The sequence below is a fragment of the Dipodomys merriami genome, unplaced genomic scaffold (genome assembly GCF_024711535.1).
Source record: "Dipodomys merriami isolate MVZ:Mamm:240054 unplaced genomic scaffold, mDipMer1.0.p SCAF_15, whole genome shotgun sequence".
NCBI lineage: Eukaryota > Metazoa > Chordata > Mammalia > Rodentia > Heteromyidae > Dipodomys > Dipodomys merriami.
The window spans coordinates 11,042,046-11,068,160 of NW_027202826.1; the positions used below are offsets into that span (position 1 = coordinate 11,042,046).

Consider the following 26,115-nt stretch of genomic DNA (forward strand, 5'->3'; position numbering starts at 1 on the left):
CAACATCAGGCCTTCCCACGCCTTTGCGATGATCTCTTCTTCACCGGGGGAAGCCTCCTGCTCTCTCTTCTCTCCTCCTTCCATCTCCCTTCAAGAGGATGGAATTTAGGGATGTTTCTAACACCAAAGGCATGGCTGTCCCAGCTTTTCAGCAAGAGTAGTTCACAAGTAGTTCACAGAGCTGTTGGTTGCTATTGCTTCTTGGCCTTTTGGGCAATTAAGATCATGTGTACACTTTTTTGCTTACCAGTTAAATACCTAAGGCTTACTTCATGATGCCAGCATGTCTTCTTGAAATTTCCCAAAGGTAGAAAAGGCTCCCCCAGAACTTCAGCCTCCACCTGAGGCTCGGGCACTTAAGCCCACTTCTGGTGGGCTGTGGGGAGCCCTCTGGGGACTTGAAGACAAGTTCTGTCCCCAGAGCCTCCCCTGGCTGAGCATTTGTCAGCCTCCGCAGCCCTGCTCCCTCCTCCCTGCTGCCGAGGGCCCCAGCCTCCAGCAGAGATGCTAAATACAAGCCTGTCTCTGTGTGTTCTGGGGAGATTGATGGGACCCTTGATGGCTTCTCAGACTGCACCATTGTCCCTGCTGGCAATTGTCAGCTGTGAGAACTGGCAGCAAGTGTCATCTGTCAGGGTTGTGGCATGACCTATGTTTTCCTAGTGTACCTGGGGGTTCAGTTGCATCTCCACTGTGGCAATATAATGGTGAACTGAGTGTTCTTTGGTTATCCTCTATTTTAATATCTCACAGAGAATCCTATTTGCTTGCTCTTTTTCCTACTACCTCTTTGACATTGGCAACCTTGACCAGGGGGGTGGGCTATGCTATTGAAGAAACTGTAGTAAAAGCATTAGCATCATAGCTAATCATTGCCTGTGAGCTGATTCATTGGGAGCTTTGGGGGGGCTAAAATGCTTGTGTGTCACCTGGGGAAAAAATTAACCAGACAGCTTACCAGAGACAGTATGATGTATTTCCCTTTGCTTCATAAACTTTTAAGAATAACATTCTTTTCAAAGATGAGGCAGTGTTTAGAGTCATGCCAACACGCAGCTAACACAGGTCACACTTTACTTTGGCATGTCTGGTACTTTCCCTGTGAAGCACGGTACTCAAAAGGAGAAACCTTCCCAATCTCTTTCCTTCTCTCCTCCCTCTATCTCCCTTCGAGAGAGGAATTTAGGGATGTTTTGATGTTAGAAGATAGTGATATTGTACAGCTTCTTAAAACTTAGTAAGTTAAATTTGGTATTACTGACGTTTGAACCCAGGTCCTTGAGCTTGCTGGTTCTACTAGGGTCCAACAGCTTGAGCCATGCCTCGAACCCAGCCAGCCTTTTGTTGGTTGTTTTTGAAATAGAATCTCTTGGATTTTATTTTTGCCTACACTGGCTTTCTGAACCACAGTTCTCTGGATGGGGAGTTAGTGGTACATAGTACATCTCTCTCTACATGTACTTAGACAGCACTGGATTATTGCTTCCTAGAATGAAGCCTTTTTTTAAAAAAAAACACTTTTTATACACTTTTTGGCTTATTGCTTGCTTGCTTGAAGTGTTGGGGTTGGAATCCAGGGCCTTGCACAATCTAGGCCATAAACCTAGCTATTCTAGCAATCACCATTCTTAGATGAATAGTAGATGGCTGGGATGTAGGTCAGTGGTAGAGTTCTTGTCCAGTGTAAATGAGGCCTTGGGTTTGAAAAAAAAAATGGGATTCGAGGTGAATTGGAGAATTAGCAGCTCTTATATACATCAGCTATTTTATCTACAGAAATATTTAAAAATATGTAATAATGAATTGCCAAAATTACCTGTACAGTCTTGAAAAAGAAGAGTTCAAATATAACTATAAACTGTAATTGACAGTGAGTCATTTGCTTTAGGGGTGCCAACTATGAAAACAGCCTAGTTATACCCCTAATGATAATCATGAAAACTCCTTCTAAAAGCCAGTTGCAGTCCAAATGAGCTGTAAACCAGCTTAGATACATACTTTTAATTTTACCTATTTAGAAAATATGCAGAAGTGATCATTGCTGTACACTGTGAATGTACTTCATGCCTCTAAACTGAACCCTTCAAATGGTTAAAAACTGTACAGATTGTAAGAGTTGGAAATATCTTATTTTCTACTTTAAGCAGTTTTCAAGGCCTAGCTTTTCAGAGCCTGAGGGTATAACTTAGTGGTAGAATACATGCTTGGCATGTATATAAAGCCCTGGGTTTAATCCCCAGCACCAAAATAAATAAATACTTTAAATGTTTCACAAACACATTCTTATAGAGATAATTTAATATATATTTTTAAAAGGACAGACCCAGCAAACTACAAACCTTGATAGCAGAAAGCAGAAATAGTAAATATGTATTTCTAGCAGCCAGGGGTAATTTATTACTTTATCTATAAACCCCTATAACTTTTATCTATAAAAAGCAAATGCGTGAGGGGAGGGGAAAGTGACAGTCGGGGAGAATGATAGAAGGGTTACTGAACAAGATACCCTGGACACAAATAGACATATTAAGTTGTTACCCCCTTGTACAACTATTTGAAAATAATAAAGTAAAATTTTAAAAATAGAAAAAGAGCAAATACAGTGCCTATGAAAATATAAGGCTACAGTGTACTCACAAGCAATGATTAGTAACGGCTAACTACTTACCAAATCTTGGTAAGGATGATGCATCAGTTCTTAAGCAAAGCAATGGAATAGATGTATGCTAATTTTGAACATGATGAAGTGAATTTATATAGCCTACAAGTTGTGCAGGTAGGCGAATTCTGAGGAAAAGTGATCTGTTTCTAGACTTTTCCATTCTCTAAGGTAATCCTGCCTTTGATATGTGGCTGTAGGGGAAATGTCATCATATTTGAGTGATGTCAGATATCAGACAATTTACTTTTGCATAATCCAGTATTATTTCACATAACTGTGTCTATAGGTATGGTCTCTGCCAGTAAAAACTGTAAAATAATAATTACACCTGGCAGTCTGTGTAAAATACAGTCCCCTTTTCACACTCTCACCTTCTCATTCCCAAGTCAAGTCCATTTGTTCATCCCTCATTGCCAACTGTCCTTGTATTGAAAGAACTGTAACTGTTTTGACCCAGTTTTGCATCATGTCAGTAATAACCCAAAGCCAAAAACAAACATTTGAAGGTCCATAAAGATACAAGCCTCCAAGAGAAGCGTGTGCGTTGTGTGGATAAGGGACAGAAATGTGGCAGACCTGATAGAAGAAGCCTGTCCTAGTATGTCACAGAAGTGGAAGGGGGAGGTGACAAGTTCTGATTGGCTCTAAAGAGTGTGGTTTATCTAGACTCCCAAGTTGGCAGCTTGTGAAGGGAGGCAGAGGCCGTGCCATGCATCTTCCGAATTGTCCAGATGGCAGACCTAAGGTCATGTGGCCAGGTGACTGGTGTAGAATGCTGAACAGGAAAGTTGTTTAGACCTGGCACCTGTCACCTCCATGCCAGGCCTTCTTTTCTCTATTTTGGAGGAAGCCATATCACCCTACGGAACAGGAGCATGATGATGACCCTGACTTCAGGGAAATGAGCCGGGCTGCTTGTCAATCATCTCCAAATGCCCCGCCTGTTGCACACTAAGTGGAAGATGCCTTTTGACCCAGTGATTGCTAGGAGACATGTCCAGACTGGAAGAAGGCAGGGTCACTAAACACCTAATGCTTCAGTAATTTGGGCTGTTTCCATAGGGCTAGGTATCCAGTGCCTAAAAGAGAATCAACCAGTTGGTGAACAAATAGTTTATTCATAAAGTGAGCAATACTTGCTGAACCTATGGTGATCTTTCAATAAGCACATGCCTTATTGATTAATGGAGGGTTTCCAAATTGGATTTCTTAGTTCTCTTTTGGCAGAAATTCCTGGTTAATAAATGTACTGGTTGCTTTTCATACCATTTGGTATATCCCCCTCCAGCTGTGGGGAGGGCTGGCCTCCAATAGGGCAAAGCCCCTATGGAAACCTCTGTCTGTCCTGACCCTGAATTCATTCTGTCTTTGCAGGTTTGGAAGATGACAAGCAGGACGGCTGTCTACTTTTCTGGCAGCCGACTCATGGGCAAAGAAGTGTAACAGGAGTTTGATGTTTGTGTCTGCTTCCCCAAGGTCAAGGAATTACCTCCTTAGAAGGCAACAGTACTATGCATGTTATGAATTGTGTCTCCCTGGCCAGCGATAAAGAAAATGGGACTGTTGCCACTGCAGCTGGGTTCATGATCGGGCAGACAGCACCCCCAGCGTCTCCTCCACCTCCTCCTCCACCCCCTCCACCATGCCTACCATCAGGGGAAGGCTTTTCACCCTCCCCACCTCCTCCCCTTCCACCTCCACTCCCAGGGGGGCCTCCTATTCCCCCTCCACCTCCGCCACCACCTCCAGGATTACCCCCAACTTCTCACATGAACGGCTACAGTACCCTGGGTAAGAAGAAGCGCATGCGAAGTTTTTTCTGGAAAACCATCCCAGAGGAACAAGTGCGGGGCAAGACCAACATCTGGACCTTGGCGGCCAGGCAGCAGCATCACTACCAGATCGACACAAAGACCATCGAAGAGCTCTTCGGGCAGCAGGAGGACACCGCCAGGTCTTCTCTCCCCAGGAGAGGAGGATCATTTTATTCCTCCTTCAGAGATTCCCGGGAAGAGGTGAGAACAAATCCTGACGCCATGCCATTTTGTGTTGAGAGCTGTTGGTACAGATGGTCTAAATAATTCCTAAGCATCACTAAGAAATAATTCAGTGCAAGTGAATATGCTCTGAAAATGATCGAAAGGGCCCCTGTGATGAGTTGGAGCTGAGTCGTGAAAAAGCATAGGGTGTGTGCTTATGGATCCTCTCCATGTCCCAGTGGGTTATGACCTCATGCAGAGAATACGCTAGTGGGGGCCATTGGTCTGTGGCCACTGAGCACTGCCCAATCTCTAGCACATCTGCTCTGGTTCCCCCATCTCCCCCCCCCACCCCCTCCCCGAGAAATCTGCTACAGTTCAGGGTTGTTAGTCTCCTTTGCACAAAAGATTGAGCTTCTGAACTCAGCTATCTGGGATGCACCAGAGCTGTACCAGATCAAATGCCTTTTAAGTTACATCAATACTAGATATCCTTAGGGTTTTACCCTTATTTTCCTCTCCAGTCTTTAAGTTTTGCCCACTGATTTCGAGTCAGCCTTCATTCTTCCGATATCTAGATGAAATTGTGGCCTCTGGAAAGGAAGAGCTCCACAGAGCCAAAGCATAAAGCTCTTTGTGAGAAGCATATTTGCAGTTAATACTAAATGTGTTACTTTGAGGAGGAAAAAAGCTAACCTTTACCTACTAAGAGAAAGAATTACAAGTCTGGAATGATAAGAAGTGAATGTTGGGAAAAGAGAAAGGAAGGGAGGGCAAAGAGAAGGAGATGGGGGAGGAGAGAGAGCACAACTTAAAATCTGGATTTTTTTTTTAATCTTGTAAAGGAACTGAGAAAATAGGTCAGTGATGGAGCTGCCTAGATAAGAGAGGGCAGGGCCCTAGGATGAAGTATTCTTTCTGTGCGTTACTCAGTTCTTAAGCCAACAATTTTGACCTCTTTTCTGTTTCTGGCTTAGGAACATGTAACTCCTTCTACTAGTTCATTTTGGGGCCCTTTTAAAGCTGGAGTAGAATGCCCTGTTGAAATCATTGAGAGTCTATTATTATGAAATGTTGGAAACACTGGAGTTAGGATTGTTTGAGTGTCAAGAAAGAAATCAGGAGAGACCATGATGCCTTCAATGCAGAACACAGGCTTTTCCTGTCTCTTCCTTTTATGCAAAGCCTTTTTATATGGTTAAGTATCCTTTCAATATTGGGTGAAGCAAGAGGTCATTTCCTTAGTACCCCTGGCCTTTGCCCCAGTTTCCAACAGAAGTGCTTTATTGTACATTAGGTCACGTCTCACCATTGTCTCCAAGCTCTCCTTGTTGAGCTTCAAGATCCTAAAGTCATAATTGGACGGGCGTGTGGAGAAAAGGGGCTTGTGTCCCAGGAAAGTATTTGGAACAGAAAGGGGGTCCCTCAGTTGTGCCTGGGAAGCCACAGCTGAGAGCAGGTGGTATCCTCTGGGAGAAAGGCAAGGTGTGCCAAGAACTTGCTGCTTTACACTTGGGAGTTAGAGAAAAGCTAAGAACCACCATGAGAGGGAGAGAGTGGCCTCTATCCACCCTGTGCCATCAGTAGATTTTTTTTAATTACTTTTTTTGTTCATTTGTTTTCTCCCTTTCCACCTTTCTTTCTCATTGCTTAGAACCCTTGACAATGCTAAGAAAACCACACTAACACTGAGCTACATTCCTTGTGCTAAGATAATTTAAATTGTAAAATACACGTAACATAAAATTTACCACTTTTAGCACCATGCACTAAGTAAAGTATATGCACATTTTTGGGCAACTATCACTACTATCCATCTCCAGAACTCTTCATCTTCCATAAGTGAAACACCGTTCCTCCTAAACAATACTCTCCCATCCCCCCCGCTCCCTTCAGGCCATCGTTTCTATTAATCTAACTACTCTAGTGGAATCTTACAGGTTTTGTCTCTTGTGACTGGTTCATTTCTCATAATTTGATATCTTTGAGGTTCAACTAGATTGTAGCACAGGTCCAAACTGAAAGTCAAACAATGTTTTGTTGTATGTCTCCACCCTGTTATTTATCCATTCATTCATTCATCCATCTATCCAAAAGGCTCCACTGTGTTGCTTCCTACTGTTTGTGAATAATGCTGCTGTGAATACAGGTGTGTAGAGACTTTACTTTTGACACTTATAGATCTTACCCTAAGAGGTAGCATATGAGGAAGAAAATTGAAATTCGTGTGACTATCTCGAGATGATCTAACCCTTCTGCTCTTCCATATGTAGAAATAAGTAGTTAGACTGATCCATATTGGTTCATGTGAAGTGTCATCATCACATAAGAATTATTTTCAAGTTTTTATAGTATATCCAATATTGCTGCATATATTAAATACACCGTTTTTTCAATAGAAGAATCTGCTAATATCCTATTTCCTTTCCTCATTAATTTTTTTTCTGCTAAAGAAATTATAACTCAGCAGAATTATGGTCTGATAAAGATCAGCAATAAATCTTCCAACTCAGCCTGCAGTAAGTGGAGTTCAGGGTCGAAAGCAATAGTTGTCACACTCTGCCCAGGTGGACTGGATAATACACTGAACAGCATTTTCCACACAGAGCCTGTTCATGAATCTGGACACAGGGCCCCAGCCTGTCACAACACAGGCCATAACTCTGGAGGTTCAGAGGTGCAGGAAATCAGGTCACGTCCCCAGTCCTGTATAACCTCCCACAGAAATGACCTGACCTTTTCTGATTGGCTTACAATTTAAAGGAGTCATAAAGCATTATAAATAAGTTCCATTATACTCCAGAGGGAGAATCTGCTGGATGATGGGGAAGACTTGAATTTGAGAGTAGTTGAATTTAGAACAAGACTCAAAGTAGTAAGTTAAAGCCGTTCATAGGGGAGAGAAGGCTATGAAATCGTGCAATCCTTGTATCTTCGTTAACCTAAAAATTAACTTGAGGAGATTACAGATGTGATGGTACAACAGTAATTAAGCACTTGGAGATAACACAGATACTACTGGAGATCAAAGAAAAGGTCTCTGCTCAGCCTCAGAATTCACTGGTCTCTTCCTCCCAAAAAATTTTGAAGTTCCTGAGGTTACAGATGTCCCTTGTTCCCCCGTGGTAGCACTGGGTCTGTGTCTGTCTCTACATTCCATAGCTCTTAAAGATAGGGATACATGGCAGCCATTTTGTGTTCCTCTAAAGAAATTAAAGGTAAATGAGCTGGTCAGGATAGAGCAAAGGAAGCAAAGCGACTATCTTCTGTAGGTCTCGCAGATTAAACACAGGGGGTCATTTGTTGTGGTTCACTGTGTTGACCAGGTAGGAAACAACCGAATTTCTACCTGGAAGAAAGAGGACAGGAGAGAGGTAGGAAGAGAGAAGGGAAGGATGCAAGGGTGCCTTCTTGTACCAAATTTGAGATAATAATGTTTTATTCTCCCACACTGTACATTCAGAGATCATTCTTTTTAAACTATTGTTAGGATCCCTGTGTGTACTGAAATTCTGAGACATGTTCACAATCTAGAACTTAAACTAAAAAGTGTACTTGAATTTTTTTAAATATGCTTCAACTGGAGATTCTTGTGGTTTTTTTTCTTCCTAAAATGGAGGAACAATCTCCAACTGATAGCCAACCAAAAATGTTAAAAATAAAAAATCAAAGACAGAAAGCTAAGTCTTTACTAGATGAAAGAGGCAGATTCTTAAAACTTTGCTTTTCAAAACTAGAATGAGCTGAGTACCAGTAGCTCACGGCTATAATCTTAGCTACTCAGGAGTCTGAGATCTAAGGATTGTGCTTTAAAACCAGCCTAGCAGGAAAAAGTCTGTGAGATTCTTATCTCCAATAAACTACTCAGAAAAAGCCGGAAGTGGTGCTCTGACTCAAGTGGTAGAGCACTAGCCTTGAGCACAGAGGGCCCTACTCAGGGACAGAGCCCAGGCCCTGAGTTCAAGCCCCAGGACCAGCAAAAACAACAACAAAATAAATAAATAAATAAACCTAGAATGGGATTGGAGCAGCCACCATTTAGCATTATCTGAGTAGGTAAGGAGACCCTTTTTTGTTTTTTTTTTTTTGGTCCAGTTGTGGGGCCTGAACTCTGGGCCTGGTTGCTGTACCTCAGCTCTTCAGCTCAAGGATAGCGCTCTATCACTTGAGCCACAGCCCCACTTTCGGCTTTTTTCTTTTTGCTTATGTGGTGCTGAGGAATCGAACCGAGGGCCTCATGCATGCAAGGCAAGTGCTCTAACACTGAGCCACCTTCCCAGCCCAAGGAGACCCTTTTGAGAATATATTAAGTGGTTTAAAAAGGCCCTTCTGTCTCCAGGACATTATGCTAAGTAAAATACAAGATCCACAAAGGACAAAGTATGAGTCTGCTTATAGGAGATGCCTCGTGTAGTCCAAAGTCAGAGAGGTTGAAAGTACCGTGTAGCCCCCAGTGCCTGGAGCTTGAATTCAGGGACTGGCACTCTTGGCTTTAATTCTGCTCAAGGTTGGCACTCTACTACTTGAGCCATATTTCCACTTCTGGCTTTTTGGTGGTGAACTGGAGATAAGAATCTCATGGACTTTCCTGCTCAGGCTAGCTTCAAACCACAATCCTTAGATTTCAGCCTCCTGATTAACTAAGATTACAGAGATGAGCCACCAGCATCCGGCTTAGGAGTTCATGTTTAATGTGTACAGAGCTTCAGTTTTGTAAGATGGAAAAGCCTGGAGATGGAGGATGGTGATGGTTGCACAACAGCGTGGATACACTTAATGCCACTGAGTTGGACACTTAAGAAATACGAATGTTGGGGCTGGGAAGGTGGCTCAGTGGTAGAGCGCTTGCCTTGCATGCCTGAGGCCCTGGGTTCGATTCCTCAGCACCACATAAGCAAAAAAAAAAAAGAAATACGAATGTTACTGATAGTTTACCACAATTAAAAGAAGTTTCTTCCTCTGGTAGAGGATGTGGGAGGCGGATTTTGTAATAGATTGATGCTGGAGAAAACAGCAAGAATTGTATAGCTAGGGAAGTGGCTCAGTGATAGATTGTCCCCAGCTGAGAGAGAGAGAAACACAGAGATAATAGAGAGAAATAGGGAAAGAGAGAGAGACAAGCTCATTTGGAGGTTTTAGCAAGAGGTAGGGTAGACATTCACACCTATCCCGAATGCTCACTCAGTGTCTCTGAAGACATTAGAACAACCTTGTCCCCACATCAGTCTGTGGTGACACTTACCTAGCTGAGGACCTTTCATATCCAGTAGGAAATCCTTGAAATGAGGAGAGTGCATGGCCTTACTTCCCCTTGTATTTCTGTCTTCCAGTGCGAGCTGGAGAAGTCTTATAGTGTGTTTCCTGTGTGCTGGTTAGCACTGCTTCCAGTGGCCATGGTCCTGCCTGGTGGCCTGATGAGTCTAGCAGAGTAGATTCCAGGTGGACTGGAGCTGGCCGGGGTTGGGCAGCGCTGCACACTCATTGGGGACAGGTCAGCTTCTCTGACTTAGCTTGTACAGCTCACGGGCCCCAAGGGAATCCCCCCTCCCCCCCCACACACACATGGTCTCACTGTTGAGACAGCCAGCACTGAGTGAGATAAGCTCATTTACACGTGCAGTGATAACCCTCTTTGAAAGCTTAACAAACACTTTTATAACAGGGCTTGGAAGGATTCAATTTGATAAGGGAGGAGAGAGAGACTTGTAAGGCTCTTGGCAAATCTGAGGGTGCTCAGGCCCTGGGAGCTTATCATCTGTCTCATGTTCCCCGTTCATTCATGCAGAGCTGGGCTTTGTTGTCTGTAAGGTGCTCTGCCACTGCTAGTCCAGGTTTTTCCTTAGGAACTGATGACAGGTAACTGCCCAGGTTCACACAGCTTGAGCCATGGGGACATCGTCTGCAGGCCAGCAGCTGCTCTGGGGACCCAAACTTGGGCTCCTTGGAGGCCCACTTACCTGGTGAGAACGTGATTGCCACCAGCATCCCCTCACACAGGGCTCTCAGACACCAGGGAGCTTGGCTGTGCACTGTGGATGGCTCCTTTCTGCAGATCTGCCCGGTTCCTGGGAAACTTCTCAGTGGGAAGCCAGGCTGATTGCAGGGCCTCAGAGCCCGGGAGGAAGGGCTCTTGTGCCTCCCTAGGAGGCCTGTAGAGGCTAAAGCTCACAGGAACCAGAATGAAGAGGAATCTGAGAGAGCCAGGCTTGAACTTCTGTTCTAATACTGCTTTGGGAAAATTACAAGATGTCATCTCCAGGGAATAACCAGAGATATTTTCTTCCACACGTTTCTAGGTGTACAGAGCCCCAGGGCTGGAGGGTAAATAGGATGAGGACTGGGCTTGGAGCATGGTGGTGGTGGGGTCTGGGGCGGAAAGGATGGTAGAAGGTAGCAATTTAATGCGAGAAACATAATACAGGTTCTGTCCCCAGACTAGGCAGAAATGCAGAGTTAATTTCTTGGATGTATATGTAACTATATCAGTATACGTGTTCACATTTCCAGCTTTTTAGTTTATGCATTATAATGAATGCATAGTTTTGTGGTGTGAGCTTTCCTGCTTACAGGGTGTTAAGGTTGACAGGTTTTGTTCTCAGCTTGTCTTTCCCTCTCTCCCCTCCCACCACACTGAACTTGAACTGCTATGTCTGGGTAGGATTCCAATAAGGGAGGCTGCCCTTTTAGCTTGGGAGGTTGTTTTATGGCTGGCAGGTGATTGTGTTAACATGAAATAAACCCCTAGGTTAGTAAATAATGTGATTGTTTAAGATTAGTCTTCAAAAGAAGGCAACCATACCCTTGTAAAAATTTAACCTTATGGCCAGGAAGTGACATTAAAGTTGGCTAACAGGCTTGCTGTTGCTTATAAACTTAGAAGCAGCCCCAGAGATCAGGAATTTAGTCTGAAACCCGATTCTCTTTTGTTCACAATGAACCTCATACATTTGGAAAGGAAGAGGTTGTAACAACATCCCTGTTTTAGCTAGTCTCTCTTTACCAAAACAACAAATGGAAAAAAATTACAGTAGATTTAGGTTATTCTTTCTCCATGAATTCTGCCTATTTGTTTCCTGAGACAGAAATGGTTTTTGTATTTCACAGCCCCAAGCAATAATTTCTAGTTTGATAAAAATCTTCCTCAAGTTATTAATTTTGAGCAGTAAAAACCTGTTGCAAACTGAGTGTGGGATCACATATCTGTAATCCAACCTTCTTGGGAGGTGGAGGCAGGAGGATGGAGAGATTGAGACCAGTCCCAGCAAAGTTAGCAAGACTGTGTCAGAAACAATAGGGGTATAGCTCAAGGCCCTGGGTTCTGTGCCCCAACACTAGTAAACCATGCAGCCTAAATCTGGGTTTTGACCGTGCATTAGAAGAGCAATGTCTAATTGCATTGTCAAAAATGTGTAAAGACACAACCTGATTCCAGAAATGTTAAAATGTGAAAAGAAGTTACTTGTCATATATGTGTGTCTACATATACATATATACACATACATGTGTATGTGTATATATGTATATGTAGACACACATAAATATATATGGTATGAGAATTTTTCTTTTTCTTTTCTTTTTTTTTTCTTTTTTTGTCGGTCATGGGACCTGAACTCTGGGCCTGGGCGCTGTCCCTCAGCTCTTCAGCTCAAGGCTAGCACTCTACCACTTGAGCCACAGTGCCACTTCCAGCTTTTTCTTCTTATGTGGTGCTGAGGAATTGAACCCAGGGCCTCATGCATGCAAGGCAAGCACTCTACCTCTGAGCCACCTTCCTAGCCTGAGAATTTTTCTTTTTACATTGATATATAGAGAACATTTTTTTTTTCCTGGTTGTGGGGCTTGAACTCAGGGCCTGGGAGCTGTCTTTGAGTTCTTTTGCTCAGGGCTAGCACTTTACTACTTTGAGCCATAGTGTCCCTTCCAGTTTAGTGGTAGTTAATTGGAGATAATGGTTTCATGGACTTTTCCTATCTGGGCTGGCTCTGAACAGTGATCCTTAGATCTCAGACTCCTGAGTAGCTAGAATTTACAAGGGTGAGCTACCAGCATTGGCTCCTTTTCTTTTGTCTTTTCCTTCTTTCTTTCTTTTTTCTTTCTTTTTGTTGTTGTTGTTAACACAAAGGTCTTTGTAGACTCGTCTAGAACTGCTGGTCTTCCTCAGTCTCCTGAGTTCTGGATTACAAGTATATACTACCATACCCAGCTAGGAGAATATTTCTTTCTCTTTAAAAAAGTATTGGACATATAAAACTTTTTTCTCAATAAAATGAATTTTTCCTATGAAGATGTTATTTTCACAGAATTTAAAAAATAAATTTCAGTTTCAAAAATAAAGTATTTAAAATTTTATTGTAAAAATAAATTCTCTGGGCTGGGAAGGTGGCTCAGTGGTAGAGCGCTTGCCTTGCATGCATGAGGCCCTGGGTTCGATTCCTCAGCACCACATAAGCAAAAAGAAAAAAGCCGGAAGTGGCGCTGTGGCTCAAGTGGTAGAACGCTAGCCTTGAGCTGAAGAGCTGAGGGACAGTGCCCAGGCCCAGAGTTCAGGCCCCATGACCGGACCCAAAAATAAATAAATAAACAAAAACAAAATAAATTCTCTGAAATAGATACTGAAAGTAATATTAGTCCATTTACATTTGTTAATCAGAGTTGAAATCCTGTCTGCAAGTTATGTTTTATTTTGTCAGTTCAAATCTCATATGATTCTTGCTGTACTAACATGTTTCCAGATTAAAGCTTTTAAGCATGGGCTATTTCTAAAAAGAAAATTTTAAAGCAGATAATTACATTTTGAAATTTATGTAATAAAATAAATGTGTGTCATTTTTACTGTTAAAATATATCATGGTAGAAAGTTTGGAGAGAGAATGTCTTGATATTCATACTTTTTGTTTGCATTTATTATACATGTATTATATATGTTGTTACATTTCCATAGATGTTTACAGTATGTTTCAATCAACCTATTAATTTCTAGCTTTATGTCATGGGGATTAGTTGCTTATTAGTATTGTACTTTGATACATTTTTTTGGTGGCACTTGGATTTGAACCCAAGGCCTCACACTTGTGAGGCAAGATGCTCTGCCACTTGAGCCACACTTCTAGCTCTTTGATAAATTTTAATTTTCTTCTTTCCTCTATTGTTTCTTACTTTTACTTTAATGATCTTATGTGTCTCTCTTTCTAGATTACCATCTTGGATGCAAAACGGAGCATGAACATTGGGATATTTCTTAAGCAGTTTAAGAAGTAAGATTTTTGCACACATCTGAAATTTCTATCATAAATGCTTACTGTCAGCCTTGAAAGTCTGTGGGTGTGGCCAAGCTGAAATTCAAGTTCTAATATAAATGGTGTTCCTCACACCTTCAAATCCTTCCTACATGTGTGGCTTGATGAGTCCACAAATGTCTTTGCTATGAAAGCAGAATGTACAGGAGAATTACCATTCTCCTTGTCAGGGAAGTTCTAGATCCATCTTTCACCATGGAGGCTGGACTGGTGCTGTTGAATTCACTAGGACTGGGCTCCATAGGAATCCAGGGAGGCCAAAGTGGGTTGCTCTTCTTCCTGGGAGAATCCAGGATGGCTTTCTGGATGTAGGGCCTCAGAGTGGTTCCCTATCATTGGGGCTGTTGTGGGCCTTCCTGCCTGGGAGGAAAGGAGAGGGCAGATTTGTTTCCATTTCCACTGGCTGTTTCCCTTTTGGCGCTCCAGTAACCATGAAGCAGAACTTGATTTGCTATCTTTTCCAGATCTCCTCAATCCATTGTAGAAGATATTCATCAAGGAAAGAGTGAGCATTACGGATCAGAGACACTTCGAGAATTTCTTAAGCTTTTGCCAGAGTCAGAGGAGGTAAGCTTGGATGTTAGGAGTGGTGAATGTTCTCAGGAGAGTCAGTATCACAGCCATCAGAGCAAAGGGCACTGTCCTTGTATAGAAGATACATAGAAATAGCTAGACTTACGGAATTAGAGAATCTTGGTTTAGGTCAAGCTGTACTTCACTTGAATAACATGGGCAAGGTTCTCAACTCTGAACTTTAGTTTCCTCACCATAAAGGAAGGATAATGACCCTTACTTCATTGGGTTGTCAGGATGACAGGTGCTGCTTGGGCACCCAGCATGGTACCTGACACATAGGAATGCAATAAACTTGAGTGTTCTTTTCCATCCTCAAAGGTTGACCTTTGCCTAGGCTAAACCTGGGTTATTTTATATATTGACTTTCCTTAAAAAAAGAAAACCATTTTTGGATAAAGATGCTCTAAAATTAGGAGTGGTGCATAAAATATGAATACATGGTATGCATGCACGTAATTGACTGAAAGGAGGAAATTGCTATGAGAGTAAAAAAGTACTGTAAGATAAAAGTATTTGCTTCTCTTAGACCAAATTCACTAAATTATTGAATGGTTTGTTGCTTGATAGAAGTAAGAGCAGTAGTTTTATTTTTTTAAAAAAACCTTCCAAATTCATATCATTGTGCTTTGTTTCTGGAGAAAAATTCTGTAAGACAGTGCAGTAACTTTCATGCTTATGAATGCAAATGAAATAAAACAGTGTAGAATCTTCTGAAGATTTTACTCTGTGAGTAAAAATAAAAGAGACTTGTGTATGTGTGCTGGTACTGGAGCTTGAACCTGGGGTCTTGTGCTTTCACTTGGCTTTTTCTGCTCAAGGCTGATGCTCTACCATTTGATTCACTGCTTCACTTCTAAAAGAGACTTTTTAGGAGTAAAAAGGGAAGAATGGAAGAGATGTGGCTCTGTGGTAGAGCACTTGCTGAGTATATGTGGGGCCCTGGATTGATCCCCAAAACTGAAAAAAGAGAGAGAGCAAGAGAGAAAAGTAAGGATGGCTGTTTTTAGTATTGATTTGCATAAATCATCACTTTCATAAATACTGCTGGCTCTTCTTTTTTTTTGTCGGCCATGGGGCTTGAACTCTGGGCCTGGGCGCTGTCCCTCAGCTCTTCAGCTCAAGGCGAGTGCTCTACCACTTGAGCTACAGCGCCACTTCCGGTTTTCTGGTGGTTTTATTGGAGATAGGAGTCTCACGGTCTCTCCTGCCCGGGCTGGCTTTGAACCGCGATCCTCAGATCTCAGCCTCCTGAGTAGCTAGGATTACAGGCGTGAGCCACCAGCGCCCGGCACTGCTGGCTTTTCTGTCTCACTTTCCCAGATACCGTTTATGGAACTTGTTGATGATGATCAGTGTTAAATTCACAATGTGGGATATTAGTGGTTAGCTCCAGTCTGTAGATCTATGATTACTGGAAGCATTCTCTCTTCCTCAGGATTTCTGCTTGTAAATTAAGTATAAGTTATCTAGGCCTAGCTTAATTAATAGCATTTGTTAGTGAAGGGTTATAAAGGAAAAGTATTTGATCATAGTTTACCCTGGATTTTACAAACACAGAAGTCCCTAACCTTTCTGTTTTGTATAGATTTGAAGTTCCACAATTGTTGTGAGGAAGGGTAAGATTTAGTTTGAGTTTTAAAATGATACATTTGCTTCAGCTGGAGATGTGGCGCAGTGGCAGAGCACTTGCCTAGCCTGTGTGAGGCACTGGAAATGATCCCTCCTCTCCCCACTGAGAGGAGAAGAAAAGATTTGTTGCTTTGGAAATTGTATTCCTACTTGGACCCTTTTCCTGAATCTTCCTGCAGCCTGCTCTGTGGATCCCCTCCTGACTGACCTCATTGTGTTTTTGATGAACATCAAGATGACATGACAGTGCAACAGTGCACGTGAAAGTGCTCTGAGAGCCTGGATGTCTAAGTAGATGGGAGTCAGGTGGGAAGGAGGCTGCCAGCTGCACGTTACAAGGATGTAGGAGATTGAATATGATTTTCTTTTGTGTGTGTGTGTGCACTGGTCCTAGGGCTTGAACTCAAGGCCTTGGTGCTGTCCCGTAGATTTTTTTTGCTCAAGGCTAGTGCTTTGTCACTTGAGCCATAGCTCCACTTCTGGCTTTTTTTCCCCCTTTGGTAGTTAATTAGGGATTAGAGTCTCACAGTTTTTCTGCCCAGGCTGGATTTGAACCCGATCCTCAGATCATAGCCTCTTGAGTAGTTAGGATCACAAGCATGAGCCACCAGTCCCTGGCCAGAGTATGATTTTCTTAATATTGTCATTCCTCATTTAATATTTAAAAATGATTAGAAAATGCAAAAGAATTTTTCAAATCCTCACATTTAAAGAATTTTATTTTTGGATGTGTGTGGGAAATGGTTAGAAATGAACAATGTTCAAAGTCAGGTGAGAAAAACCCACCTGAGTCCCTAAAGCTCCCTCCCAACTGACAGCTAACTGAGATGAGGCCTCGGGGTGGGCTCCACATGTGTAAGCAGGCCAGAGGTGTAGGTGTCCCTCACCCTCCTGCTGCTGCAGATCCATCTCAGCCTAAATGTCTAGCCGGCTCAGCCACCTTCTCCTTGTTTACATTACTGACTAGCTTCAGCTCACCACGCCCTCCATACTCAACTGGGCTGGGAGCTTCCCCGTACAGAAACACCCAAAAAGGCCCAGGTCACCCCTCCCTGACCATGTACTCCATCCAGGCATGTGTGTGGCCACAGAGGTCTCAGGGAAAGCCAGAGCCCCTACCCTACTGTTCCCCCTTCAAGGATCAGTAGGTTTGTGGCCTCTGGTACCACCCAGATTCAGGCTTGACTCTGGAGTCTCTGGGCCTATGGATGGCCTATGGATGGAGGCTGAGGCCAGGGAAGAAGCCGAGCTAAGTGCCAGAGGCTTAGGAATTTGTCAGAAACATGTTAATAAATGCACAAGACACGAGGGTGTGTGTAGCCACATGGCCCTAAGTCTGTGATGGAATGTCTTATGCTAAATTTTAGCCCAAGAAGGGACCAGATATTTACCACAGCCCTCTTGATCCAAGCACCGGACAGAGAATGAAATGAAATGATTATGTCCATCCATCCTAGTTATGATTATTTTGCGCGTGTGTGTGTGTGTGTGTGTGTGTGTGTATACATATATATTTAAATTTAATCCTTATAGGAACATCATGAGCTATTCCTCATTTCACCAATGATAAAGTGTGCCCCTCACAGGTTGGATGGTGTCTCATGATCGCTGGGCCATAGAGTAGGGGCGGACTTGAACCCTGATCCTTCTGACCCTGGAGTTGTCTTTCTGCTGTCCTTGGTTACCTTCTTTGGAGGCAGGAAGGGCAAAGGTTGTCAAAACTGTACCTCCCACAGAGTAGCTTCCCACCTTTTCATCACCTCAGCTGCCACAAAGGCTGGGTGTGGGTAAGTGTCACTTGAATAATACCCTAACCTTATCAGCATGTTGAAAAAGATAAGCGGAAACAAGTGCCTTTCTCTCCTGCCTCCTCAGCTGACCAGCAGCCAAAGCCAATTGCTATCAGGGATTTCTGAGCCCTTCACCACACACCTTTGATTTGGCATGTTTGTTCATCTTTCCTTCACCTCCTTCTCTGTGGAGGAAGAAGGTGGGCCCTCAACAAGATACACTGAGTGTTCCCTTGCCAGGGAGGGAAGTTGGACCTGGTCAGCCCTTCCTTAGCTCTGTGCTGCTGGGATCAGCCATCTCAGTGTCCTAGAGAGAGAACTAGAAGGGACCTAGGGCTCTCTGTTCTCTCTGGAAGCAGCTGAGTTGCTTCTTCTCTAATCTTCTTGGTTTGGCATGGCTTTGGGGTTGGGAATTTGGTGCCCCTGTTCTACCACCAATCCACATGTCCAGTCCTTAGGCTTTTTCTTACTCTGCTGCTGCAAGGAGAGAAGAGCAGGGCTGAGGATCCTCTGCTGCCTGGGTGTGTTTGTAGGAAACCCTGCCTGCCCCCCTCCAAGGCCATTGGGGTGGAATTGGGCAGGATGAAGGAGACCCACCCTGTGGGAGATGAGCGAGGTTCAAGAGAGCATATTCCTGCCAAGAACTCAGAAACCGGACACAGCAGGGATTCTAATGAGAGTCTCTTGGCTCAGCCAGCAGGATTATGTCTAACAGTGATTAATAAATGCTTTTTGATAATGATGATGAGAATGCGTAATAATTGCAGGGTTCATTTACCTCTCTCTTGTACTTCCCTATCTGTGGAAAGGCAGGGAACCTCTTAATGAGCATAAATCCCATTTTAAATGGAATGGAGAACTGTCTCCATAGCACTTAAATGAAATGTGCTGTTTCCATCAGCATTCTCTTGAGATCTAGAAACATTTTTGGCCTTTTACCCCAGTAAAGGAGATTACTCATAGCTGTGTTACAGTTTAGCACATGTTTAATGTTTCTATTAAAGTGTTTCTACTTACCAAGTTTACTTAGCAGGACCTGATCTTCATGTGTTAGACTGAATCTGCACTGTTATTTCCAGAGGCTTTGCATACACTACACTCAGGGCTTTCAGAAGGCCCAACCTCATTCTGCCCCTGCCCATATATAGTGAATTGTTCCCAGCTCTGCTGCAGAGAGATCAGAATACATCCCAGGCTAAATCAAGCACATACCGCTTCTTAGCTATAGCCATAAGTGTCCAAAACTTCACAATTACTAAAACTAAAAATGGGAAATTCACTTTAGTTCTGCAGGATGGGTCAATAGTTTACAAATGGAGATTTTATGCCCTTAAAAATTAAAAAAAGGGCCAGGTGCCAGTGGCTCATGCCTGGAATCCTAGCTACCCAGGAGGCTGAGATCTGAGGATCACGGTTCATAGCCAACCCGGGCAAGAAAGTCTGTGAAACTCTTTATCTCCAATAAACCACCAGAAAACCGGAAGTGGCACTATAGCTCAAGTGGTAGAATGTAGTAGAGTTCAAGCCCCACGACTGACAATAAAAAGGGGAGTGGGAGTTAGCTCTGTGGAAGAGCATGTATGAGGCCCCTAGTTTATCCCAGAACTGCACCAAATTAAGAAAAGAACAAAAGCTGGGCATCAGTGGCTCACACAAATCCTTAACTACTCAGGAGGCTACAGTCTGAAGATTGCAGTTCAAAGCCAGCCTGGGCAGAAAAGTCCATAGGACTCATCAACAGTTAATCATCAAAAAGCCTGAAGTGGAACTGTGGCTCAAGTGGTAGAGTGCTAGCCTTGAGCAGAAAAGCTAATGAGTTGGTAGATCTTTGAAAATACTCCTTTTATGTTTTGAATTCCAATTTCCTGTGTTTCCAGGGGCTTAAAATCACATTATTAATCACATTGTTAATGCAGGGGAGAGGAATGTGAGTCTGGGATGTGACTTGGTAATAGAGTTCATGTTTAGCATGTACAAGAAAGGGTCTGGGTCCATCCCCAGCCCTACACACAATCATTTGTCCTTGTTCTACACTGTTATGTATGAAATGAAACTGGGACACAAAAAGAAGTTCTGTGTTAGACCTTATCCCATCTATGTATGTAGATAGTCAAAATACTTAAAATAATAACTTTTCCACTTACAGGGTTCTGTTTCTGTACATTCTTCTCACTTTTCCTCCCAAATAGCAAACGGCAATCTCACTTCAAGATAATTACTTGACAGAAAGCTTTCATCCTTAGAACAAACTGATCCATTTTCATGCCTGCCTTAGGTAACCAGACTAGAGGACCCCAAGGCAAAAAGGCCGGGCTAGAATGTATAGTGAGACCCTGTCTCCAAAGAGCAAAGCAAAACAAACACAAAAGGGCTGGGGATGAGTTCCGGGGTAGAATATTTGTGTGGCATGTTCAAGGCTTTGGCTTCATCCCAGCCCTTCAAAAAAAAAAAATGAAAACAGTAAAAAAGCAAAGTGAAAGCTGGATGCCAGAGGCTCACACCTGTAATCCAAGCTACTCAGGAGGTTGAGATCTGATGATTGAGGTTTGAAGCCAGCCAGAGCAGAAAAGTTCAGTGAGACTCTTATCTCCAATTAACCATGCTAAAAGGGGCTTATCTCCAATTAACCACACTAAAAGGGGAAGTGGCCCTGTGGCTCAAATGGTAGAGTGCCAGCCTTGAGCACAAAGAGGCTCAGGGCAGTACTCAAGCCCTACAACAACAACAACAACAAAAAGGCAAAGTGAGCTGGGTGCCAGTGGCTCACACCTGTAACCCTAGCTACTCAGGAGGCTGAGATCTTGAGGATCTCAGTTTAAAGCCAGCCCAGACAGGAGAGTCCATTAAGACTCTTATCTCCAAGTAACCACCAAAAAAACAGAAGTGGAGCTGTGGCTGAAGTAGTAGAACACTAGCTTCAAAATGAAAAACCTAGAGACAGTGCTCAGACCCTGAGTTCAAGCCCAGGACCAAAGTACTAGACATGACAATTTCCTAGCAAACTTTTATTAAGTTCAGTTTAATGAAATTCTATTTTCTTCAGAATTCTAAGATGAAATTTAAAATAATCTTAAATAATTCTTAGATGCCTTTTTTTTCTCTGTCCCTGCTTCCCATCTGTCTTTTAGGTAAAGAAGTTAAAAACGTTTAATGGTGATGTGTCCAAGCTGTCCCTGGCCGACTCTTTTCTTCACTACCTAATTCAGGTGCCAAAGTAAGGCCACACTCACAGACTGTTGCTCTTTGTGAAGTAAGATTTAAGCTGACATTGAATTTACAGTTTTACTTTTTATTTCTAGCTATTCACTTCGAATCGAAGCCATGGTGCTAAAGAAGGAATTTTTACCTTCTTGTTCTTCTCTATACACAGATATAGCCATTTTAAGAACTGCTACAAAAGGTAAGCAAATACATGGATCTCCGTATAGTTTGTTTTTATTTTAAAAAATACACATCTACACACTCCATATGTGTTTGTTTGTTTACTTATTTTTGGTGGTACTGGGATTTGAACTTAAGGCCCCATGCTCTCTAGGCTGTCACTCTACAACATGAGCCACACTCCCAGCCAGCCCAGCTTTTAGCTTGTTATTTTAGAGATGAATTCTAGAGAACTTTTCTGCCAGGGCTGATTTTGAATCACAATTCACTCTCAACCTCCCAAGTAGCTGGGATTATAGGTGTGGGCTACTGGTGCCTGGCTATACCTGGTTATTTATTGTTTCTTAAATTTCAGTTGGAATTAGAAATGGAAGGTCTCATTTCTAAGATACTCTAAAAAAGGAATTGAGATTTAGTAGGGATTCATTTAAAGGTATTTCCATTTGCTTTTTTTCCTCTATTGAATATTAGCTTGTAGATTATCTTCCATGGAAGAAAGTTTTTTAACCTCAGCTTTCAGAGGAAATCTTCTAGTTGAATCTTGCTTTTGTTCTTCAACTTGGTTAGCTTTCCGTAGGGTGTTAATGGGATGCATAGTATGTGGTCTGTATGTGGTGTGTATGTTATGTGCTGTGTGTCTGGTATATATCTGCGTAGCCTGTAATGTGTTTACATCATTGTGTGTGCATATAGTATGTGCTTTCTGTTGTGTGTGGTATGTACTATGAATGTTGTATGTGTTGTGTGTGTTATTTGTAGTGTGAATCTGTGTGTGTGTTATATACTGTGGTTGTGGGGTATTTTATATGTTTGTGAGATAGAACATGAACACGGGAGGAGGTATGTATAGTGTGGTTGTGTGTGTGGATGGGATGTATTGTGTGTGTGATGTGTAGTGTTATATCTATATGTGTCTGTAATGTGGACATTGTAGTGTGGATAATCATGTGTATGGGTGATATGTATGACTATAGATCATCTCATGTATGATCAATAGCATATGTATATATGCATGGTGTTTGTGTGTGTGTGTTTACTATGCATGTTTACTATGCAATGGGCATAAAGCTGTGTGAAGGTGGTTCTCTGGGCTCACAACCTTGGCCCTGGGCCCATTGCGCCTCCTTCCTGCTCTGGTCTCCAGACTGGGCCCTGATTGTCCAGCAGCAGATCTCCCTTGCAGGCCTTAGCAGTGTGACTCCCTAATATGGGTCCTGAGGTTTGTCATCTGGGGTGTCTTCTCCTACTCATTCCTCCAGGCCCACTTGAGTTTTAGGGGAACAAGTCAGTCATTTTCGCTTCCCATCACTGCTGCCCAGCCTCTTCCCCAATCTATGTCAGAATCCTCTCCCTCTGTAGGGCTGGAGCCTTCATTTCTGGCCTTTTTAAGGCCTTGAGAATTTAACTGCCTCCCTCTCCCCCACATTCCCAGTTTCCTCTTGCTGGTTGTCTGGGCTTGAATTATTGTTGAGGAACTGTCTATTCCTATTTGGTTTTCCTGTTGCTCTGGACTGTGCTGAGATAAAAGTTTTCCTTCAGCACACCATGGTTTCTTAATTTTAGAAAGACGCTATACTTCTTGTTTAGTAGCCTTTTCTGATTTGTTCCCATACCAAGGCCATGGCAGCAACTTTACAAGGTGGTTCTTCCCGTCCCTATAGTGATGGAAGAACATGTTTTCATATTGAGCAATGCAAATTTGTAGGCATGGAGAAAAATTTTCTTATCTGAGTAACCTTCCCAAACTGGCCCTCTTAGATAACAAAGAATAGACACGGTTCCAAATATAATGATCAAGCATACTGGGGAATACTAAATATCACAGATGATACTCTGTTATCTCTGTATACTGTAATTTTCATAATCAAGTTTTCTCTTTAGCCTCTCAAATTATTACATTTTTTCAATTGTTTCTTTACATAAATGTACAAGAGATTTGCTATTAATAAAGAGGTAGCTTGCCCATTGCTGTAATAAATTAATCCCTTTTTTCATTGCCCTCAGTCAATCCAGAGTAAATACTCCACTTTGAATAAAACGGAAAGCTGATCTGAGAGAGCTGAGGGCGGGAAGCCCTGAGGTGGATGCTTTGCGTCTATTTACATGTCATCCCAGCCTGATTCTTTTTTTATCTTTTCATAGGCCTTTGGCTAAACAAACTGTTGCTTGCTCTTAGTTTTCATATGGCATAAATACATTCAAAGAGGCTAGTGGATATAAAGGGAAAAAGTTAGAAAAATAATTGCTGGAGGAAAGACGGTTAATTCCTACAACACACTGTTCTGCTTTTCCTCAGACTCTGTGTGTGTGTGTGTGTGTGTGTGTGTGTGTGTGTGTGTGTGTGTGTGTGTGTGTGTGTGTGTGTGTGTGTGTGTGTGTGTGTGTGTGTGTGTGTGTGTGTGTGTGTGCATGCACACATGTGCATGCCAGTACTGGGGCTTGAATTCAGAACCTTGCACTCTTACTTGGTCTGGCTTATGGCTGGCATTTCTGCCATTTGAGCCACACCTCCACTTCTGGTTTTTTGCTGTCAATTAGAGATTAGAGATTTCTCTGCCCAGGCTGGCTTCAAATGGCAGTTCTCAAATCTGAGTCCCCTGAGTAAGCTAGGATTACAGGTGTGAGCCACCAGCACCACCTGGCTTTCCTTAGGCTTTTTATAGTTTCCACTAGTTGAAAACTTTTCTTATTAAACTGTTTTGTGGTATTTGACAATCCTTGACATCCCCAGCTCAACACTGTGACTAAATATCATTAGTGGAGTGTGTGTGTGTGTGTGTGTGTGTGTGTGTGTGTGTGTGTGTGTGTGTTGGAAGACTCCTCTGAGGCACTGTTGTGTGTTCTTTCTAACAGAGCTCATGTCATGTGAGGAGCTCCATTCAATATTACACTTGGTGCTCCAGGCTGGGAATATCATGAATGCTGTGAGTAAAATCCACAACAATTCAGCAGTTGTGTTTGAAGCTTTATTGTCTGCTTAAAGTCATAACATGTTCCTTTTCTTGCTTTATCTTCTTTAGGGAGGGTATGCCGGCAACGCAGTAGGATTTAAACTATCTTCTTTGCTCAAATTGGCAGACACAAAAGCAAACAAACCTGGGATGAATCTTCTGCATTTTGTCGCACAGGTAGGAGGAAACAATTAATACAGAGAGAACGTATATGAATCCGTATTGGAGAATGTGAAGCTTGTTCCATGCATGAGACATGATGTCTGAGTTAAGAGAGGACGTGGCAGGTTCCAAGAAGATTCTCTTTTCAGATCCCCTGTTTGCAGATGCCCAGGTTGAGCTGTGGGTCTATAGAGCTGCTGGGGAGTGGATGAGTGAGGCAGAGGCTGAAAAGCCCTCTGGAAGGAGGCAGATGTCAGAGGTGCAGAATTGGAATTCCATACTTGCAATGGGAAGCTAGCAGGAGTTTACGCACAGCAGAATGGCATGAACAGTTTTGACTGGAGGTAGAAAAATAAGGCAGGTAGACGCTGGATTAGAGCGGAGTGAGAATGAGAAATAGAATTCATCTTGGTGGCAGTTGTCTCTATCTGGTGAGAGTTGGAGAGGGTCATGGCCCTGGGGATGGAGAGAAGACTGGATGGTGGGTGAACCATTTCTGTGAAATGGATAGAAATTATGTCCACTTGGGTGTACAGAGTGTGTTTATGTCCTTTGAGAACGACGTTGGAGTACTTTGCTGCTATTAAAGGATTTGGAGCCTACCCATGCCTTCTTTTTGTTGGATCCCATGGTCTTACCACATGCAAAGCACTTGCTCTGCCACTGAGCTACATCTCAAGTCAATTGCCTCTTATTTTGACAGAACACCAGAATAGCTTGGCCTAAAGGGTGATTGTCTCTTTATAATTAAACGACCTCAACTAATTGCTTATTAATTGCTTATTATTGCTAATTATTTGCTTTCCCTTCTTGGAATTCGTTTTCACACCAGTGACAGGCATCTTTGACCTGAGAAGGAAACTACCTGCATGCATAGCTCTACTTCCTCACACAAGTTAAAGATCTTGAGACCCTCTATGTCATTTTTGTGCAGTACTGGGGCTTGAACTTGGGGCCTTGCACTCTTGCTTGACTTTTTCATTCAAGGCTGGTGCTAGCTACTTGAACCACAACTCCACTTCCAGCTTTTTGGTCGTTAATTGGAGATAGGAGTCTAATGACATTTGGGGGGGGGGGGGCGCCTGGGCTGTCTTTGAACTGCGATCCTCAGATGTCAGCTTCCTGAGTAGCTAGGATAACAGGTGTGAGCCACCGGCGACAGCTTCTCTATTTCTTTGTCTAATGATAAAGCAGGGATAACTTACTCCAAGCTGGGTAATGGAAAGGACTGGAAGGGACACTTCCATAAAGGGCCTCGCTCAATGTTTGGCCTGTAGAACATTCCCTATACATAGCATACACTATATGACTGTATGACTGTATTCTTCAGAAGATAGAGGGCCATGCTTAACTCAGTATTTGATAGATTTTTGTTTTGCTGTATGAGAATGGAACTTGAGGCCTTGTGTGTGCTGGAGTACTGAGCCAGACTTAAGGACTTGTTTGAAAAGTTCATTTTTCAAGGCTTTCAGGGAAAAAAAAAAATCTGTGTTTTCTATCCAGCCTACCCACTTTTTGGCAGACTGTATTCCATTCTGTTTGTCCGCTGACTCTGGGTAATTTGGTCCATGCTATTGAATGGGGGAAGGAAGCTTTCAGAGTTAGTAACAGCTCCTTTCCCACATGTCTTCCTCTCACCTCCCAGCAGGTACCTACTGATTAAACTCAGTATGCAAACTGGTTTTACAG

General features: G+C 42.8%; 1 protein-coding gene across 5 annotated transcripts in view; it reads left to right on the plus strand.

The window, feature by feature from the left end:
• The window catches only part of Fhdc1 (FH2 domain containing 1), a 53,702-nt gene that overhangs the window by 13,842 nt on the left and 13,745 nt on the right, over positions 1-26,115 (plus strand). For all 5 annotated transcript variants that reach the window (XM_070022219.1, XM_070022222.1, XM_070022221.1 and 2 more), the window contains 7 exons: positions 4,037-4,677; positions 13,834-13,895; positions 14,402-14,504; positions 21,061-21,146; positions 21,232-21,332; positions 24,167-24,237; positions 24,334-24,441. In XM_070022219.1, the coding sequence (XP_069878320.1) occupies positions 4,174-4,677; positions 13,834-13,895; positions 14,402-14,504; positions 21,061-21,146; positions 21,232-21,332; positions 24,167-24,237; positions 24,334-24,441 (1,035 nt within the window). In that variant the 5' untranslated portion in view covers positions 4,037-4,173. The remainder of the gene's footprint in view (positions 1-4,036; positions 4,678-13,833; positions 13,896-14,401; positions 14,505-21,060; positions 21,147-21,231; positions 21,333-24,166; positions 24,238-24,333; positions 24,442-26,115) is intronic.